The 21,181-nt window shown below is 39.9% G+C and overlaps 1 protein-coding gene and 2 long non-coding RNA genes across 4 annotated transcripts in view; 2 read left to right on the top strand and 1 right to left on the bottom strand.

Annotated features, from left to right (window-relative positions):
• stab1 (stabilin 1) overlaps positions 1-9,578 on the top strand; it is a 93,559-nt gene extending 83,981 nt beyond the window's left edge. For both annotated transcript variants that reach the window (XM_044349882.1, XM_044349881.1), the window contains 5 exons: positions 1,956-2,090; positions 2,742-2,846; positions 5,995-6,144; positions 6,697-6,801; positions 8,299-9,578. In XM_044349882.1, coding sequence (XP_044205817.1) covers positions 1,956-2,090; positions 2,742-2,846; positions 5,995-6,144; positions 6,697-6,801; positions 8,299-8,367 — 564 coding nt within the window. In that variant the 3' untranslated portion in view covers positions 8,368-9,578. The remainder of the gene's footprint in view (positions 1-1,955; positions 2,091-2,741; positions 2,847-5,994; positions 6,145-6,696; positions 6,802-8,298) is intronic.
• LOC122981255 overlaps positions 1-10,039 on the bottom strand; it is a 571,779-nt gene extending 561,740 nt beyond the window's left edge. Inside the window, exon 1 of the long non-coding RNA XR_006403195.1 lies at positions 9,775-10,039. This is a non-coding gene — a long non-coding RNA (uncharacterized LOC122981255). The remainder of the gene's footprint in view (positions 1-9,774) is intronic.
• A 6,692-nt stretch (positions 10,040-16,731) lies between these two features.
• Positions 16,732-20,790, top strand: LOC122981256. Its single transcript, XR_006403196.1, has 3 exons — positions 16,732-17,069; positions 17,845-17,848; positions 20,779-20,790. It is a non-coding gene; the product is annotated as an uncharacterized LOC122981256 (long non-coding RNA).
• The last annotated feature ends 391 nt before the right edge of the window (positions 20,791-21,181 follow it).

Raw genomic sequence — 21,181 nt, 5'->3', positions numbered from 1 at the left:
AAGTTAAAATATAATGGTGTAATTGGCCAAGATAAAGAGGATGGACAATAGGTGTGACCCATGCAAACCCAAGGGTTTAAAAACCTACGCCCTGAGGCCAGAACCTTCAGAGCGACCTGGTACATCTTGTATGTACTGTTTGCTCTCCTTTTTTGCCAACGTTAAAGAACCCTTTGCTGCTTGGACCTCTGACTCCTGATTTTTTATCATCTAAGAGTAGTTTTTTGATCTTGTGTTTTTCCAACTGCCATCCATCAAAACATCTAAAGGTTAACAAGACTGGGTCAAAACCTAGTATATGGCTGGACCGTGTATGGGTGGGCAAAATTGTGGCCAGTTTGTTACAGGAATAGTTAGTGATAGTGCCTATAATGTGAATTCCTGGATATTAAATGTTCATCTGGAGGCTGTGGTGGAAATTATAAATGAAAGTTTTTACAGCATTGGGCACAAATTCAGGAGGCTCATCTTCACTCAGTTTACTGCAGTTACAGCAAGCGTATCTACACTAAACTGATATAACAGCCTACTTCAGTCTCATGTTTTACCTGCAGACGCTGGTATGTGTCTGTTTAAACAGTTTAGCTGACTTCTCTGCATTTAACACTGGAGCTGAGAGCTTGGAGCAGGAACTGTAGACTGTAAAAGTTTGCAGCCTGTCATCTTGTCACGCATATCCAGGGGGGTAATGTCAGTAAATTCAAGTAAAATACAGACTTTGCTTATCCTGTGCAAATGTGCCGCATGAAACACAGAGGTGGGGAAGGGAGGGGGCGTAAATCACATGAGGTCCCGAGGTAATACTGGTCCTGTGCGAATAGGGCTCTGAGTGGAAGCTCTGTAAATGCCTCCTCATGATGTAAATAGAAAACTGTTTGCGCTGATTCTTTTTGAAAGAGCAACGGTCAATGGGGAAACTCCAACACTTGGATGGCCGACCAATGGTGTAACTTCATCACTCATTCACTCAGTCACTCACTCACAGATAACTGCATGTGTAGGACTGGCCCTGCTGTTTCAGTCCAGCCAAAAAGGCTCAATGATTGAGCCCTGGGGAACTCCACAGGTCATGTTGCTTCAATCAGGTCTCTGTATTGGAGATAAGAATTTTACCACTTTAGACTTATGACTGAAAGTCCAACCCAGGTTTTCAGTCTGTCTGTTAGTTGAATTTGAAAATGTACATAATTAACTACACTTAATTAATTAACTACATATATGCATAAGCATATACTATATAAAGCAATATAGCATAAATCTATTCATTTTTAACTAACAGTTAATGTTACATATATTTTACATTAATTCATACATATATTATCCTTTAATAATTACAATAGCTCTATTAAGTTGAAATTAAATGTTTGTATTACAATTATTACAAACTATAACAACTACTTTAAATACTCCAATTAACTGTAAGTTTGTAACAGTAAACAGTAACTATCGTTAGACCTATTCATAATAAACTGAAATATTTGTAAATACTGTAATTAAATCGTCAATTAATTATATTAATAATAATAATTAATTAATTGATTTGCTAATGATAACCAGGTTTATCTTTCCAGTAACCAATAACTTCAGAGAGCTTCCACTTTTGATTGGTTAATTAATTTATTTGTTATTTAGAACAAGTCACCTCTGTGGTTGTTACCCAATCTAGAAGAAGCTATGGAGCCTGGGGAGTACACTCATGTTTGAAGGTTTTTAATGTGTGAAGGACATGGACTGCAGACTTCTATTGAAGCATGTGTCTACTAGGTATATAACCTGACTATAGAAGTAGAATGATCCACTCAAATCCACAAATATATTAACCTTTTGTTAATTACGTATTTAACCTCTAGAACTTAATTAATTCAGAACATCAGCAGGTTCCAACTAAAAGAGCTGTCAGTGACATCTAATGTGTTTCTATCTATCTATGTGTGTGTGTGTGTGTGTGTGTATAGACTCTGTCTGGTAGAGATCTTGAGTATCACATCACAGCCAATCACAGTAGACGACCATACAAGGATCTGAAACACCAGGAAGTCATCACATCCAGACTTGGGTTCAACCTGGTTGTTACCCACGGCAACAATGAGGTCAGAAACAAACACTTCTCATGTTTTCTTATATTTTTGAGTTTGGATTAATGCAGTGATTTCCAACCTCAGGGTCAGGACCCCTACAAGGGGTCACTGGATTAATCAAAGGGATCCTGAGATGATAGGACAGGATAGGATTCAGGAGAAAAAAAACATTTTTAACACACAAAAGAGTTTTTTGTCAAACTTTCTTTTCATTTTTTCTTTGTTTCTTTAGGATTACTTTATTTTAAAAGTTATTCAAATAAAACAAAATAAGTCCTCTTTCTAGAACTGCAAGGTTAGTTGATTAATCAATTAGTCAATCAACAGAAGATTAATCAGCAACTATTTTGATAATTGAATAATAGTTTTTTTTAGTTATTTTTTATTTTTATGAGCAAAAATTAAAAAATAAGCTGGTTTCAGCTTCTTAGATGTGATGATTCATTGCTTTTCTGTGTCGAACATGATGATAAACTGAATATCTTTGGGTTTTCGACTGTTAGTCAGACAAAACCTGAACTGTTGGCAACGAGGGATCCCAGGTAGACTTTGCTTTATTTTAAGGCGTCACAGACGAAAAAGGTTGGGAACCACTGGATTAATGGACCTCTGTAATATTTTTCAAAATTTTGTTTCTTTGCTATTTTAAATGACCTCCCTCAGAGCCGTAAACTGGTGAACCAGCAGCTGTTGTTGGAATGGGACATTCCTGCTATAAACGGGATCATCCATATCATCGAGGCCCCGCTGACAGCACCTCTCCCACCGGTGAGTGAAGAGGGTTTAATCCAGAGGTGCTGACTGTATCACTGATGCACACTTCTTTAAAATGTCTACACCTAGAGAGAGAGATATTTTATCAATTCCTGAGGGGAAATTGCATTGTTACAGCAACCTACAGATAGGAACAAACCTCAAAAAATCAACAAGATAAATATAGAATTAAAAAGATAAATATGGAATTAACAAGATAAATATACATAAAAACACAGTCCTATCCTAGTATAGTAGATACTATTTCACTGGATATGTATAATTGTAGTTCAATTAAACCAGTCCAAACTGCAGGGACAGTCAGCGTGGCCCTCAGCCATCACTGCTGGAAACAACACGACTTACTCTTTGTGGAGATAGTGCTGTATCTCTGAATAATAATTTTCCATGGGCTTTTAGCACATAAAACTGCATTTTCACCACAGGAACTTTCCCTGGGAACTAAGATCCTTTTGAGGAACTCAGTCCCTCTATCTGCATTTCCACTCGAGGAACCAATCTAATGTCTAAATGAAGTTTCAGGGAGATTGTTTTACCCCCCAAAAAGTACTTTCCAAAAGTACAGGAATTTTTGGAAAGTTTTTTTTTGTATACGTTCATTTCTGTTTCTACTGCGACACAACAGGACGTCACCACGCTTTTTTTTACCAAGATTGAAATCTTGGTAAAACTTCAGGCTCCCTGGTTGGGAAGTGACATTTTGTTACACTGATACAGAAAATGTAATTAATTATACATTTTTTTGTCTTTTTTTGTCATGATCTTGTTAACATTTTCCTAGAACACAAAGTATGGACTCATACAATAGTAATCCTTCTCAATCATCACTTATACACACTAGAAGTCTGTATTTATCTGCAGAGACTCTGCCCTCTGCGTGTATTTTCTTATCATTTTGCTGTGTTTGGGATGTTTCTGGGTGTCAACCTTTGGGCAGTGGGTGTGTAGCCGCCAGCCCATAACGTCGTGCAGGTGTGAGATTGAGACTTGTAGCGTAGCGACCAGGTTACATCGCTGTCTCCGTCTCTCTCTTCTGCTCCGCTCTGCTCTCTGTCTCTGTGTCATGGATGTATAAAGAGCTGCAGGTCTGTGTATCTGCTTGACCGAGGGCTGAGCTACACACACACGCAGAGCAGAGAGGCCACAGCGGACAAGATGAAGCTCTGCATTCACTTAAAATCCGACAATGCAGTGCCTTCCCGCAGGGGTGTGTGGAGGTGTAGGTGTGTTTATTTGTGTTTTAGAACATAACTACCGTGAAACAATCAGAAAATAATGTTTTGTTTTTCTGATTCATGGCTTTGTTTTCGCCACCGCCACTCCCTCTCTTCATTCACTCTCTAGCTCACTCGACCACTGCTGCTCTCTCTCTGGAGGAGTTTTGAATGCTATGTGTTCACAAACACCAACCGCCAAATCCCGCGTAGTATACCTTTAAATATTTGCTGTAATGTGAACTGCCACAGTTCTGATCGTGGCCACCAGGAGGCGCCATGACAACATTTCCTCTCCCATCTGCTTCCTAATAGGATGTGCTGTCTGTTGTTGCTAGGCAACAGCAAGAGTTGTGGGCAGAGAGCAGATGGCTGTGTTTAGTTTCTTTAAGGAAATGAAGAGTTTTAAACGTTTTCATCCCGATAACGTCCCAACTCTGATCAATATTCATGATATGGGACACAAAAGATGAAGATTAGATTTGATCACATTAGATTAATCTGAAGCTAAACTAATTATTCTTTTTCCCTAAATGACTAATGTTTAGTTCACCTAAAGCTCACCTTCTTTCCATTCGTCCTCGTCCCCTTCACACACTGAATGTAGACAGAGTCAGTTTAATCCCTTTTTTCTCTCAGACTGAGATATTTGGATCTTCTTCAGGTTTTGTCTGTTAAAGTACTAATCTGTAATTTCTTTCACCACATAAAAGTGAATTGAATTCACAGACCCCCTCTCTGCATTACTTTGTGACTCTGGAGTCTCAGAGTAACACACAGAGTGTTGAGGTAACAGATGGGGCTAAACTGTAGGTAAACAGTGGCTCCTCTGCTGGTTCACACCCGTTCAGTAGTGTGCTGAAAACTGTTTTTAGTGTCCAACCATTATACAAATGTTGCACCAATTAAATTACAGTACAGACTTTGTCCCAAAAACTGGTGAAAAAATGTGTGAATGTTGTGGAGGCCTCAATACTGCAGAAAAATTAAGAAAACTAAAATTTCTTCTTTTTAATAATTACAACTTTAACCAAATAAGTACACATACAAACACCAAGAATATATATACTGATATTGAACAAAACTACATTTCAATTTCAGTTTAAGTCCTATCCTCACAAACCTCAAATATAGGGCTGAAACTAAGGATTATTTTCATTATCGATTAATCTGTCGATTATTGTCTCTATTAATTGATTTGTTGTTTGGTCCATAAGATGGTGAAAAAAGGTCGATCAGTGTTTCCCAAAACCCAAGGTGACATCCTCAAATGTCTTGTTTTGTCCCAACAGTCCACAACCCAAAAATATTCAGTTTATTATCATAGAGGACAAAAGAAACCAAAACATATTCATATTTAAGAAGCTGGAATCAAAGAATTTGGAAATATTCTTCTGTAAACTCAGATCCTTGTAGAAACTGCTAGAACCTTAAAAATCGGTAAGTCTGTTGACTTCACACTAACCTGTAAAGGTTCAGAATTTAATGACTTGGACATGTGAAGTGTCGGCGGCCATCTTGCTTTCCTCTACATCATACAAACAGATTTTTCTTCCTGTGATGGAAAACAAAATGGCAGCCAGGGTCAGGCTTGGACATGTGACCAGGAGGATCCGCCCTGTCTTTCTTCTGACTGGATCTTTAATATCTATTATTCATTTTAATTGGTTGAATTTTTATCTTCCTCTGAGGAAATAAAGCTGGTAATGGTCACAGCACAGAGAGTCACGTCTCCATGGTGACGGTGCAGCAATGTGTAACTGTTGCCATGGTTATTAGAGCTGGACAGATAAAGACTGTGTGTGTGTGTGTGTGTGTGTGTGTGTGTGTGTGTGTCAGATATCTAGCAATGAGGTCTAAAGGTTTAATCTGATGTCCTCATATGTGATGTGTAATTCGTGTGTGTTTGTTGTACCTATCATCTCCAGATCTCCCATCATGCTTCCCGTGGCCACACCCACTCAAGCGGCACGGCGTCGGCCATCTTGGTGTCAGTGTTAGTGGCATGTGTGTTGGCTGGACTCGGCTACTACGTCTTCAAAAACAAAACCGACGCCTTCCGCTTCCACTACTTCAGAGTGAGACACACACACACACACGTTTTAAGACAGACTTGAAAATTGTGAACTCCTCCTTTAATAACTGATCTTTCTTTTAATGATGTTGCATTAAAACATGAACACGCAACCAGGGACCAGAGAGTTTCAGATGTTATGTCACCACCCGGTTCCATTGGTACAGACACATTAACTTTACTTCACCGCACATTCAGAGAAAACAGGGGGAGACGGGAAGCCATCGAATTACAGATTGTTTTCCAAAAACCAGGAAGTGACTCAGCACTTTTCAGCCTTTGGTCCCCTTTTGTTCCACAGGGATTCATTCAGAAAATAAACTCACTGGTTCACAGAATCCTAAGAGTTTCATATGTTGTGTGATATAAGTGACATCTGCTAATAACTCAACGGTGAATTTGAAGATGTAGAACAGATTTAAATGTTGGCAGGGTTTGACATTATTATCAATAAAAAAACCCGAAAACATCTGATGTTTATCAGTCATTCAGCTGCTGGTAGTTTCACTGACGCCCTGCTAACACCTAACAGTCCTTCCTGTTTCCTCTGTCACAGAATGAGGATGAGGACGGCACAGCGGGCGGCAAGACCAAACCCACGCTAGTCTCCATCCCCAACCCTCTGTACAGCGGCTCCAGGGCCTTCGCTGAGCCGTTTGGGGTGAGTTCGACCAATCAGAGTCTGACTGAGCTTCTCAAACTAAACCACCAAGAATCCAGTCTAAGATTTACCACAACTGCAGAGAACCAGGCCTTCATTTAAAACAGGCTTACATTAGAGACAGGTCTTTCTTCTTAAAGGGGACATTACATGCTTTTTGTGATTTTCTGTTATTTATATGCTTTTATGATGTCAGATGTCTATGTGAAACTTCAAAGGGTGCAAAACTTGAACGTGAAAAGTGAACATATGTAAAATTGCTCTCTGAAAGTCAAAATCCAACCTGCTCTGAATGCTGTTCGCAAAGTTACCTCTACTTCGTCCTCATGATGACGTCAGATTGTTCGCACATGTTGCTTAGGTTGTGCCATGGTTTGTTCCCCTTGTCCACTTGCATATTTCGGATCGGATTCAGGCTCAAACATGTACGGACGTATTTGAGAAGTTTCCATTTCAAATAAAGAACAAGAAAAAGAAGTGAAACATGAGGATTTCATTTATCAAATAAGGAGTTTACAAACAGAAGAGGCCGTTATTAGGTGCAATGATTGTCTTGATGTACCAGAGCTGTTGTTGATCAATTCTGTTTCACTGGAATATCACTGAAAACATCTGGAAACAAACTATGAAAATATTTATTCATGTTTCAACAAAAAACTTATGACTAATAATGATTCATTTCAACAGAATCAGAATATAACAGAATCCCTTGAATAAAACGAATCAGCAAAAATTAATTAATCCATCTACATTAAACAAAAAATATATACTGAGTGTTCTTGTTTCGACAAAAAACAGACCTGGTTGGACAGAAACACGGTGTAGTTCCCACTGTGCTGCTGTTGTTTAGTGTGTGTGAAGGACACTCTGCTGTCTTCACTGTTGTATTGTATCTCTGTAGTTTACACATTCCTTTTCTATCAGGGTCCACAGAACAGTTAGTTCACTTTGTTTTCAGCTGTGTGACCTTGCTGCTGTCAGACCTGCACGAACACTGACAGTAAAGTAGAGTTATAGTTTAGAGAGTCAGCTGTTCAGCCGCTGTGGCTGCTGCCCGAGACCATGTCTCTGGACATTTTTAGCCTTTTTTCTGTTAACTTTCAGCTTCAGCCGGTTCTCTGAACAGTTCATTAAGGACACTGTGACCTGTGATTCTGTCTGTTGTGAATCTTGTTGTTTTTAGTGTCCTTCAGCAGGTTCTTTCCACACTTTCAAACAACCCCAATCTGTAGAACCCCAGTCTGGTTTCCAGACCGCTTCAACAGAAGTCATATTTCCCTTTCACTCTGTGCATGACACTTCCTCTTTCTGTTGTCTTTGTTTTCTCCTCCGTTTTACTGTCTTTGAACACCCTGACAACACAATCTGAGAATGGTCATAAATATTCACTTTATGACTATTAGTATGAGGACAGCCCTCCATATACTTTAGTGAACAGAAGGATACTGTCAGTGTGAAATTACTTCCTAGTTTGATCATTTTCTCTTCATCCTACAGGACACCAATCCAGTAGCGGAGTCAGCAGCACCTGAAGAACCTCCAAAGATTCTTGACCTGGACCAGTAGAGCCAGTCGAGCCAGTTGAACCAGCAAAACTGGAGCTGTCTGTCTGTTTCCATACCACAGTAAACTGGTGACTTTATCGTGGTTTAGCTCTTATTCAGTTCATCTGTATCTAAATAAGAAAAAATTATTAGTTTAATTAAAACCAGATGATTTCTAGGGGAAAAACCAAATGATTTCCATTAAAGCTGCACTAATCAATAGTTTTTTATATATTTTTATATGGATCAGCTGACTATGTGTAGTTGTGAACACAGAATTCTCACCAGCTCTGCACCTATACAGAGCCTTTTAGCCCCTTTTAGCTCCTAGTTTTGGTTTTATAGCACATTTGTTATGGTTGTTCCCAGCAGTGGCAAGCAGCTGTATCTTCCCAGCACCAAACAGCAGACAAAGTTAGAGACTATCTAGTGAAGAAAGTGGGACATTTATCAGCTTAACCGATATTTTTTCACATGAGTTGGTGGAGACCAAACCAGAGCTAAAAGGGGAGTGAATATTGGATGTATATTCATCAGAGGTGGACACAAACATGACTCTAATGGGATGATAATGTTGCTCTGCGTATCATTCACCCTCATCACCCAAGCTCTGGTTTAGTCTCCAACTCCCCCAAAAATATCTGTTTCTTTAGCTGCTAAATGTTCCACTTTCTTCACCGGCTAGTCTCTAACTTTGTTTGCCGTTTGGTTTTAGTCAGGTAGTGTACAGTTTGTTAGCTCCTGAACTGAGGGCAGCTACGTAAAACTGGAATCATGCTTCTCCAAAGATACATGTAAACGTTGAAGAAGGGTGTTATGGGTAACCGTGGGTTGCAGAGGAGCCATTGTGTACATCTTCCAAATCTCAAAAACACTTGGTGCAGACCTGTGCATCCTCAAGTTGATTGCTGGATTCAATTGCTTTCAGGAAACGGAGATGAAAAACAAATGTTAACATGCTACAGACAAGTGTAAACCAAAGTGCTACACAAACGTCTCCCAGCGACCCCTTTGCACTTTTGCCTACATGCAGGATAGAGAATCATAATTCCACCTTGACGTTTTATACAAGCCAGCATGGTTTTGGTTTCACCAGTCCAAAAAGAAGCTGCGTAGAGGTGCAGAGCTGGTTGTTCATTCAAAGCCAAAGCCTGATATATGTTTTTTGTCTGTGCCAATGAATTCCATTGTTGTCAAAAATCTATTAAAAACACATCAACAAGCCACACCGTTGCACTGGGTGACATGTTCCTTCATTGCCATGAACACACACACACACACACACTGTAGTTTGTTTTGCCTCAATCACACACAACGTCCTGCTGCTGGAAATGCTCGAAGGAGCAACAAATGTGGATTAACTTAAACTTAATCCACATTTGGCCACTTAAAATAGTCCCCAACCATTATTTCCTCCTGTTTAAGTAACGTTTGCTAAAAACTACAGTGACCAGTTGTTTTTGGAAATTATTGAACCTCATTTTAAAAAATGAAGCTATGTATTTGTGAGCTGCTATTAAAGATTTACGTCTTCAGTAGGAACAAACAGGGAGGAAGAACGCCTGCCTTATCCTTTAACTCGCTCGTGCAGAGAAACTGGATAAACACTTAACCCACACTGGAGCAGCTGCATGTCCTCAAACAAATAAAATGTCCGCCATCATTTTCAATCACAACGTCGGCAAAGACATTAAACTCCCTGCATCTGCCTGTCTGCTGCTGTTTAGTCATTAATCATTGATGGTGTTGTATGTCAGCAGTGAGGCTCTCTGAATGTGCTGAGTTTATCAGAAAACAGACGAGCCCGCAGTGATTTCCTCCACACTGTCTATCATGTCATTTAACTGACATCAGTGATATTTGATGTCATCACGGGTGATGACAGAGAGCAAAAAAAATGTTGTTGTGATGTGTTTCTATTGACTGCACTGACATCATGTGAAAACAAATGATCCACAATGAACCAACGTCAGTTTACAGTAACTCACCTCAAGATGTATGCACAATCATGCAAACATACATACAGAGATGCATGTGTGCATTTGTGTGTGGTAGAAAAAAAAAGCCCCTAAACAAGTTTTGACCTGCAAATCTACAATTCTGATAATAATCGATAATCAGTTCAGACTGATATTACAGAACAATCATAGTTCAGCATAACAGAAATTTAAATTCTGGATTAATTGAGTAAAAAGGACAGTGAAAAGTTCTACTCTTGTGTTCCTGTGTTAAAGGAATAGTTTGATATTTTGAGAATTATACTCATTCACTTTCTGGCAGAGAGTTAGATGAGAAGATTAATACCACACTCCAGTCTCTCCACTAATTACAGCCAGCAGCTGGTCAGCTTAGTTTAGCACACAGACTGGAAACAGGGAGAAACAGCTAGCCTGGCTCTTTTCAAGAGTAACAAAGCCATCTACCAGCATATATATGTATTAAGCTCACTAATTAACATGTTATTTATTCAATCCATACAAAATCTGAAGTGTAAAACTGGCAATTTGCCATTTTAGAGGGTTTTGTGCTGAACTGTTTCTTGGTACAGTATAACGGCATGCCAGCAAAAGACCGACCAGGTACTGTCAAAGACTGAGCAGTCTAATGAACTTAATGATGACGCAAGAGCAAAAGTGAGGAAATCATCAAAGTCATCAGGCTTCATCCACTGAAGACCATGAATGCCTGTGGTGAATTTCATGGCAATCTATTCAGTAGTTGTTGAGATATTCTCTATTGTGGACCCATTGACATAAGTATCCCTAGATGCATGCTGCCAATGTGGCTAATAATCAACAGATTAGTGGATACTATAGGTAATTATTAGTTTCATTGTCAGGACTTGCGGTGGTGTTGAAGTTCATCACACTCCTGTGCAGGACAGAATGAGCTGAAAGGGTTTTCCAGGCTCAGTGTTTTTCTTAATGAAACTGAAGCATCATGATCAGTTTAGTGACTGTTACATCTATTAAAGCTGAAGACTTATCAGATCTAGCTGCTGCTTCAATTAAAAAAAATCAAAGTGATTGTCCTTTGTTGGCTTTTCCTTCCTTCCTTTGCTGCAATTTATTTTCTTCGATGGTTTGTTTAAAACCAAAGAAATCTGCTTCATTCTTCACTCTGGTTTCATTTGATGTGTCTGTCTCTTATTGGCCTCTACATCTGTTTCTTTTCCCACTTCTGTTTCTCCTCATAGCTGTCTAAACAGAAGAAATGTGTTTTGTTTACACAGCCAGCAGGTTTTTTTGCACTCAGGTTTTCTGTGTGAAAGCAGCCATGTTGTTTATGGTGGAAGGAGCCGGTTTGTTTCTTCTCCTTCTTCTCTTTGGCTCCTCTGTTCACATTTTCAGGCAGAAGAGGAGATCGTTGTTATTCTGCTGCGTCTACCGCTGGCTTGCACTGAAAAACCCCAAATGCTTCCTCTCTCTGTAGACCTTCACTTTAAATAGCTTTCCTTCTCTGCTGCTGACATTCAAGACGCAAAAAAACCAAGCCTGACCTCCTCCCTCTGCTGTCTGTGTGGCTGTCAGACAGTTTATAGGTTTGACAGTTCACCAGAAAGCAGTGCACACAAGGTACATAAAGCATTGTAATTATACACTCAAGTCATATATTGAGATTAGAATATCTGTGACGAGGTAACCTTTCCAAAATGGAGAGCATGCAGTTGTGGAGGTTACTGTTCCGGCTGTTTCTCTGCCTGCTGAGCTCCCTTCCCCCCACACAAAGAGCTGAGCTGCAGCGCTGGCTGCAGAGCAGAGCAGCTTGGAAATGGTTTTGCCTGAGAAGCAACGCTGTGGGGGGAAAAGAGGAGGGGGAGTGAAGACCGGAGACCCTGACCTCCATTGCTGCAGGCTGGCTGGCTGGCTGTTCGTCGCCACTGCAGACCTCATTTAAAACCGGTGTTGTTTGTTCACATCCGACCTGCTGTCTGATGAAACACATCCTGATCAGACCTGATGTTCAGCCGAGACAACGGTTTGTCCATGTTAAACAGCTGAAAGTGACAGCTGGTTTCTGCTGAGAGGAAACCGAGGAGCCCATTTCTAACTGAGCGTTAACACATGCAGATACAAAGAGTCAGTCTCTCTTGTCTCTGATGAGCCTGAAGCTTGCATTCATTCGTTTGCATTGATGTAATTTACATACTCATCTCTGATTGGGCATTTTTTTAATCTTGTTGCCACCACAATGGCGTATAACAAAGTAGCTTATTGTAGTGCTGGGAAATTCGAGTGTTATGTTGCTTTGGTATTTAGGGTCTGGACCTCTAAATACTTTTCGAATATTTTGAGTCTCCAAGTAGTAGGTGCTATGCATCTTTCAGGCCACTAGAGTACAAGACACATTAACAGGACATGCTAGCCTCATTATCCTCCCAAAATATTAGGCTGTTGGCTACAAAAAGCTGGGAACTTGTGAAATCAACAAGTCTTTTACTTTACATATTGTGAATTGTGTAGACACTAAGTGTGTATTATTTCTTACAGTAAATAAACAAAAATCTACCAAATTGTATCTTGTATCATGGCAGTAGCACAAATAAGTATTTAAATCAAAACTACTAGCTACAGCTATGGAACCAGTACACTAATTTACCAACTATTGACACGGAACGGGATTTTGTGCCAGTAGTCCACAAGCTGTTGGTCCAGACTGGTTTTCTTTGCCGATAGTAGTTTGTTCTATTGGTATGGACTGGGTTTCTGGAATTTACTGCTGGACCTCTTGTAGACCACTAACCGGATATTTTTTACTGTCATGTTGGGTATTTTAGTGGCGTTAAACTGGACATTTGACTGTTTCAACCCAAACCATGATCTTTCCCTGACCCTGACCAAGTGGTTTTTGTACCTAAACGTAACCGTTTTAACCCAAACCATGGGAAGGATTGGCTTTTTGCTTGCAGGATATCACCTGCAAGCAAAAACGTTCCTCCATTTTGAAACAATTTGAATTTGGTCATATGATCTTGCACAATCATCACCTTTTGAAGAGGGGCTGAAGAGGACTGAATGTTGACCACTAATTTTTTTTTTAAAAAAAGGCATCCTAACTTATGGGTAAGTTTTATAATTTTTCAGGCTCCAGCAGAGTGCACAAAGCCTCAACTCCCTGGAGGCAAATTATAGGTGAGCCTCCGCCTTGGTGGAGCAGTATCAGATTTCCATAAACTCCCCGCTCTGAGAGAACAGATGCTCTGATGAACTGACTTCCACAGTTTGGAGAACTGTGACCATTCTGTCTGTAGATGTAGAGAGTTATCACTGTGCAACGAGACATGGTTTACTGGGGCTTAACACCCTGTTCCCAAGGAAACAAAGAACCTTTTGAGGAACTTTATTTGCCTTTCACCTGGTGGAACCAGGGACTAAATTTAATTCCTCTGCCATAGTTCCTAATGCAAAAACAGTTCCTATTTGGGGAGAAGTACTTTGAGATGGTTCAGGAACTATTGGGCAGCATTTTCATGGCTGAATTGCTCTGATTGGTAAAACACAGACACTATGAGTGCTTTTACTTGCATACATTTACAGAGTAAACAAACACTGGGTGATAGAGTCAATATTATGATAAGAAGTAGGTTTGTGCCAATTGGCAGTCAGATTGTATATTGACAATTGAAGGGATGCTCAACGATTGTTTTTTCCTGCGCCGATATTAAGGCAATTTTAACTAACTTACTACAGTCTTATACTAGAATTATAGCTCCTTTAAGGAACAGCTCAGTGTGTAGGTTGTGTGCGTAGTGAGCATGCGGTCGAGAAAGAGAGTGTGTGTCATGGTGAGACTGGCTACTGGGGCAGAGAGTATGAAATTAGCTTTATAGTTGTGAACATAGCAGTGCAGTGTGTCTACAGTTTAGGCTATTTGTCAATGAATAAATGCTACAACTCCACAAGACCAAAGCCAAGTTCCTGTGTCTTGCTTACCACCTGCTGATTAAAGTGAAGGTGATTAGCCCTGAAGTTAGCAACAATGGGTTAGACGAACCTGACCAGGCTTAATTAATGTGGATTGACCTTTGAGGTGGACCAGCTGTACTCATTTTAGTGACAATCTCAGCTTCTCCTAAACAATGAATGGAGACAAGTCTGGCTGCCGAGTCTTTTCCGAGTTTTGCCCTAACCCACCCAGGTGATAACATCAGGTATTGCCAATCTCACAGGGTGACGATAGAACGATCTGACTATGGAGAACATCGCCCAACCCTAATAAGAGGTGGGCAATCTTGATTGAGTTTAAAACAGTTATATGTAGCTAATTTTCCTACAAGTCTTACTGGAATGACATAAGAGTGTGAATGTGGTAAGAGCAAGAGCAAACAAGAGGGTAGGATCAGCGATCAAGTGAAAAAAACAAATCCTGATTAACAGAAATGAGAAAACATGTAGTAAATACAAAGAACACAACAACAAACAGGAATGCACAAAAGGGGACTTCCCTTTTCCTGAGTTTAGTACCTGTGGCTTCAGAGTTTCTGCAAATATTTGGTCGAAAAGGGCTAGTATCTTTCCTGTGCTTTCCTGTTTGTCTTTTCACTGTCATGGCACAGATAGCACCTGAGAAATTATTAGTTGTTATGTCTTTGCCACAGCATATACTGAGTGACATGGGTTGCCGATGCCTAAGAAAGAATGTGGGCCTAACTTGTATCCTACTCCGGTTACTTTGACTCGTCTCCTGAAGTGTTGTTTTCGTCGACTGGATGGTCGGCAGGGTCATTGTCGATAATGTCCACATATATAGTGACAATCTGATGTGTGTTTGTCTGAGTGTTTTAAAGTTAATTTTATGCTTTAGCACATTACCTCATTTAATCAATAAGCAAATAATGTTACATTTTGTTTCAACATTCTCTCAAGATCTTTATTTAACTCTTTTCTAGACTAGCTGGGAAGTTAATACCAGAGTTGTTTAAGGTACGTATGAATTAATATTATACAGGAGTTATAGCAGCCATGAGGTTTGTATTTGTCCAATCAGCAACACTCACTACATCCAAATCTGTCCCGATAGTTCTTTTGCCTTCAGAAAGTACTAACCCCAGAGCAAACCAGGAACTGAATTTAGACTTCTCCATTTCCTCCTGTCAAAACACATAAAGTTCTTGAGTTCCTTAAAAAGGTTACTAGGCTTCCTGGAAAAGTTCTTTTGTAGAAAAGAGTCAATATCCTCAAAGAAACTGCCAGAGAGCAAGGAGGACTGCTTTCAGCTCCATATGCCCAGTTGTCCAGTAACCTATTCAGCACAGGCCACATTTGCAGCAGGGCACAGGGGACCAAAGATCTGCTGACCTTCTAAGGTCAGCGTAAGTCTCACAGTCCTGAAGTACAGAACAGTACCAACGAAGATCCTTCTAACTTGATGACTCAGGCTTTGTCTTCTGTTTGTTCAGGTGCATATGAACCACAACACAGTTCTTCTTAGCAGGCGTAGACACACAAACTATCCAGATAGTTCAGGATCCTGAGCCAGTGTCAGCTCATGCTAGCCAATACTGCATCCTTGAACAGGCACATCATAGAAACAGTTACTACAAACAAGACTGAAGACAGCCTGTTCTCCTGTGTGCACACGTTGGCTAACAAACATAGCAGGATCTTGCCTGAAGATTGAGCTGGGGGTTGTGCACAATTTGTAAATCTGAACCAAAACAAACATTTATTGTGAATGAAATATTTACTTGAAGGTCATTATTTTATATCTGTCAGACTGTACAATTTGTACAATTGTACAATTTCTAACTATGGTGACCCCTATTGGTAGTATCAAAAGAGGTAAATTCTGGCAGCATATGCAGGAAATTTTCTAGATGGGGGTGGAATTTGATTCATTTTATCAAATTCAAATCCAGTATCAAATTCAGATCTTTTCGTATCCTTTAGTAGGTAGATCTTTCAACATTTGCAAGTAACAAAAGGCTAAAATAACAACTCAAAGATCTCTGATCAGCTTTTGTTGATTGAGAAGGCAGAAACAGTTTTCAGCGGCAGCCTAATTAATGTTTACAACCTGAAAATGATTTGAGCAGCATAATATGTGAATGTTAATTAAATGTATCTGACACATTCAACTAACAACTGTAGCCTACTGTGTTTCACAAGCTATACTGTATATCAGACTTTTTATTTAAGCCGTTACGGAATTAATAGTAATTAACTACAGCTTATTATTTCTGTTATTTTAAATACAGTGTTGGTCGGCTTTCAATGAGAAGCCTGTTACCTTTGTTTTCTATTGCACTTTGCTAATAAAAAATATAATAATAATAATAATAATAATAATAATAATAAAGATAGAAGTTTGAGCTTAACCAGTGCAGTTCTTTTGCTAACTGGGAACTAGACCCAAAATGGAACTGGCTAGTAGATACCATCCCTAGCTCTAGAAAGTCCTATAATTGGCTCCACCATATTTTTATAGTTTTCCAGAATGTTCCGAGGAACAAACACAAGTTTGTGACTGCAGCTGGTCTGTGGTGAGAAAATCTGAACCGAGGTTGTCCAACAAACACTCCTGATAGCTCAAGACAAGTAAACACCACATGAGTCATTGAGGCCACAAGCTGAGGGAGTGACTCAAGACCCACGTGTCTGAAGCTGTTGCCAACTCTGTGAGGATCATCTATGGAGGTTCTGTGACCGGTTTCACCTGTAAGGAGCTCGGCTCCCAGACTGATGGTGATGGTTTCCTTGTTGGTGGAGCCTCCCTGAAGCCAGAGTTCATTGACATCATCAACGCCAAGGCAAAAAAAAAAACCCAGATAAACTGCGACAAGGCCATGTCCAGATCCGAGACCAACATTCAGCACTTTGTCCTCTTCCCCTTTTTTATTCAAAGTATTTGTGTGGTGTCGTTACCTCCTTTTCCTTTATTATTTTGACATATTTCATCATGAAATAAAGGGACAGGTTGACACATGCACTGTACTACACTGAAAAGCCCACTGAGATAGTCTGTGTGCATACTAACTTCCACACCAGGTGCGTAAGCAGTAAAGACTCATAATTACACCTTGAGGTGGATGACATGAGTCATTCAGGTCAGTAAACTCAGCGTCACACTCTAATTCGTCTGCAGGTGAATAATTACTGCATATTTGTGTCGGGCAGTGAGCAGCAGCGGATGTTAAGAGTTTGGCTTGAATTTCCCAGTTCCAGCCCAGTTCTTCAAATCTGGTTTAAGTAATTCAGGCTAACATGCTGTTATCAGGCTATAATAACACTGTGAATTCTCATCCAGCTAATTTGACTGACTTGTTATCCTGGATAATATCTTGAATAACTAAGGCAAAATGAGTAGAGAGTTGAAACCAATGATCAGCATTCATGATTGGCTGAGTGTTGATCATGTGATTGCTGTTAAACTAGGTAGAGCGGCTGAGTTGCTGAAAACTCATGTAGGTTCATGACTGTGCACACTACTTTGTTATTGTGAAAAATATTGATTATAGCCACTTTAAACCTTTCAACCTCTTTGGAAAACATTTGCAAAGAACAGTGTGTTGAAACTTGTTGAAATATAGTTCTCCAATTGTGGAATTTGAAACTGGACTATAGGACTTCCTGATAGCATTACAGATTAGCTGTTTGCCTCCAAGCTGTAAACAAACACCGTCTGTTTTGGCAGTCAGCTAATAGCTGCTTGCTATTGTAGCTACAGTGCAACCAGCTGTTAACCCAGGCCCCCTTTAGCCTGCTGGTTTCAATAAATCTCTAAATACACCACTTCAGCGCTTTGAGGAGGCAATAGACTTCTGGATGGTCCTAAAACTGAGACCAGAACCTGGCCCATACCTGCGTCTTTAAGACCCAACTGGTTCTACCAAATCTGAGACCTTAACCTGAAGCTATAACTTTGCTTCATTTCATCCATTACTGACCATTAGCTTGCCAGGCTAATGCAAAACACTGGCTGCACTCTCCTCTCTCTTTTATTCTTTCCACTGGACATTTTGAATCTACTTGCAGCAGACGATACATGTGGACACAGACAATTGGCTCAGTCAGAGAAAGAGAAGTTTCTCAATACATTATATTTGAAAATAACGGCACCCAGAGTCAGGTAGCAGAACTCAGGGGTGAGGGTGTATTTAGCTCTGTTGTGTCTGAGAAGTTTCTACGGATGTTCTGACATATTTCCACTGTAACTGCCGTGAATCACAGATCAAAAACCAGCCAGCTGAGCATCTTGCTTTGCTCAACAAGTCGCCGCCCACTGAAATGTCCACCCCCACCCCCACCCCCACCCCCCCTTTGGCTCTGAGGTCTCGTTCTCCACCTGCTCCACCTCCCACAGCAGACAGATGCTGTCAGCAGACATGTCACTGAGCACTGAGGTAGAGCTCAGAGCTCGGGCACAGCCTGTCCAGCTATGCCCCCCTGAATCACTACATTTTGCCGCCCTGACATGACACTCCAGCTCAAGGGTCAACAAAATACATTGACACAACGGGCATTGAGGTTGCATTGCTCATTTGTTTCTGTGGTAATGAGATTTCACATCAGCAGGATTTGTTATGAAACAGTGACTATGTTTACATGCACAAAACATTCAGTTTTTTGACCTTATAACAAAAAAGACAATTTTCCTACTGAGTTGTTTACACGGCTAATGAAAATGAATATTCCACTAATATTCCTGTTTACATGCAGAGGGTTTTCAGAGTTTCCCTCTGCTCCAGTAGGAACGGGAATCACAAGATCTCCGCAGGCAGTGAAGTAAACCAGCGTGGTGAAAAACATTAGTGAGCTGCTGCCTGATATTTATAAGTGATACTGATATGACTGATATTATAAATTTATAGTTACAGGCACATCCAGTACCTAGGTTGTTTCATGATTACTACACTGCTGAGTCAAGTTGTCAGTCCATGGCTGCATGTCAGGATAATAACCAATCCCCTCCATCGCCGTCATGGAGATGGCGAGCTCTGTTTTTCTATCCCGCCCTGAACTCTCCTCTCATTCCTCTCCTCTGTCTGCCTTCCTGCTCCAGCATACGTCATTTTGCCTGTGCGGGGGTGCGTTACACAACCAGCTTGTCATGCATCTCTATCCCAGCCTTACAGACTGTTGGCTAGTTGGTGTGTTTGTAATACATAGAGTCGACCGTAAATAGGCAAGAGGCTGTGTGTCGCAAACTGCGGTAAAGACCCCAATTGAGACGCATATTCTGAATGTGCTGTATACATGTCCAAAGAATACTCCTAAAACCTGAATAATATCGGCATATCCCACGTCTTAATCGGAAAATGCTACATTCGGAATACAGCCTAATTCAAAATCCAAACAGTAAGTGCTGACCCGTATCAAATTCGGAATATTGTCATATTCGGAATAATTATTTTGAGTGAATGTAAAAGTTGTTTGTATGACATTTAGACTGGTCACAGGAAGAAAAAGACAGACGAGTTACTCTGAAACAAACTTGTTAATGAATCAATGAATATCTCATGCATGGGTAGATACTCCTAGCGCTAAATGAGAAAATATCATTACTATTATTTTAAAATTTGGATCAGCCTTTTAATAACATTACACAAACAAGTTGCGCCATTTCAATAATCATATTTGTTACTTACAGACTTGATGGCTTAACAAGCATGAACTGGAAAACAAGAGTTGGAAGTTGTGAAAAAACTGCAATGAAAAAGTAGGCAGGAATATACGGTAGATTAATTTTACTAGGCACAAACGAACTGTCAGTATTCGGATTTCTTCATAGAGTGGCTGAAGTGGTGTTCATAGGGCTTTAGTTCAGTGTTGCCAATAATTATTATAATATTATTATACTATTATTAATAATTATATTTGTACAATAATTTTGCCCTCTGTACAATGTACGATCAATAATGCCAAAAGTCCCATAATGTACGATAATTTGATCATTTTGTGATACTTAGTATTAGTAATTGTAGTCATTTTAATTCATTTGCCAACACGATCAGGATAGTAAAATATGGATCCTAGATGTGTTTACGCATGTCTTTTCACGTGATGTCTTTCCAGCCAATCAGACTACCCCCTTCCATGCATCATACTACATCAGCAATTTTTTAACATTTTTTAAACAATGTGGCTAGATTTGTAGGCGGTGTCGAAGAGTTGTTCGTCTCAATAAACACGTGTTTTCTGAAAGTTACACATTTACGCCTATTTGCTCTCTTGGTTATGACTTACTTGTACAATAATTTTCCTCAAAATATGATAATTTCAAGCCTCTGGTAAGATACTTTAACATTTCCCATCTGGCAACACTGCTTTAGTTAGAGAGATACTCAGTATACAAAGAGTTTGGAGGGTGGTGTCTCTTTCAGCCCTTTCAAAACCATGCCTGATAGCTTCACCCTCAGTCTTTTAGCACATTATAATTTATGTATCCATTGCATATTTAAACCCCTTTTACATGATTCTCATTTTAAAACAAGTCAGCCAGGGAGTTCACCAACTTGCAGAGATAAATTAATTAGCTAAACTAGCTAGCTGGCTACAGAAGAACAATCATAACATTAGTAAACCAGAGGAGGACCATTAGGAATCATTTTTACACACATGTAACAGGTGACATTCACACTGAAAAGAATCAGTGCATGTATGTACATGATTTACAGCCCTCTCGTGTACTGTATAGTCTACAGACATATTAGCAGTTCTGTGAAACTGTACGTCACAGTGGTGCTTTGAGCTAAATGCTAACGTCAGCATGCTAACAGGCTGATATTTAGCAGGTATACTGTTTACCATGGCTACTATCTTAGTTTACCATGCTAGAATTTGCAAATTAGCACTAAAGACAAAGTAAAGCTATGTTTTTGCAGGTATTTGTTCATA

The sequence above is a fragment of the Thunnus albacares genome, chromosome 4 (genome assembly GCF_914725855.1).
Source record: "Thunnus albacares chromosome 4, fThuAlb1.1, whole genome shotgun sequence".
In the NCBI taxonomy this organism is placed as follows: Eukaryota; Metazoa; Chordata; class Actinopteri; order Scombriformes; family Scombridae; genus Thunnus; species Thunnus albacares.
The sequence above is the reverse complement of the archived record's forward strand: the minus strand, read 5'-3'. Positions and strand labels throughout refer to the sequence as shown.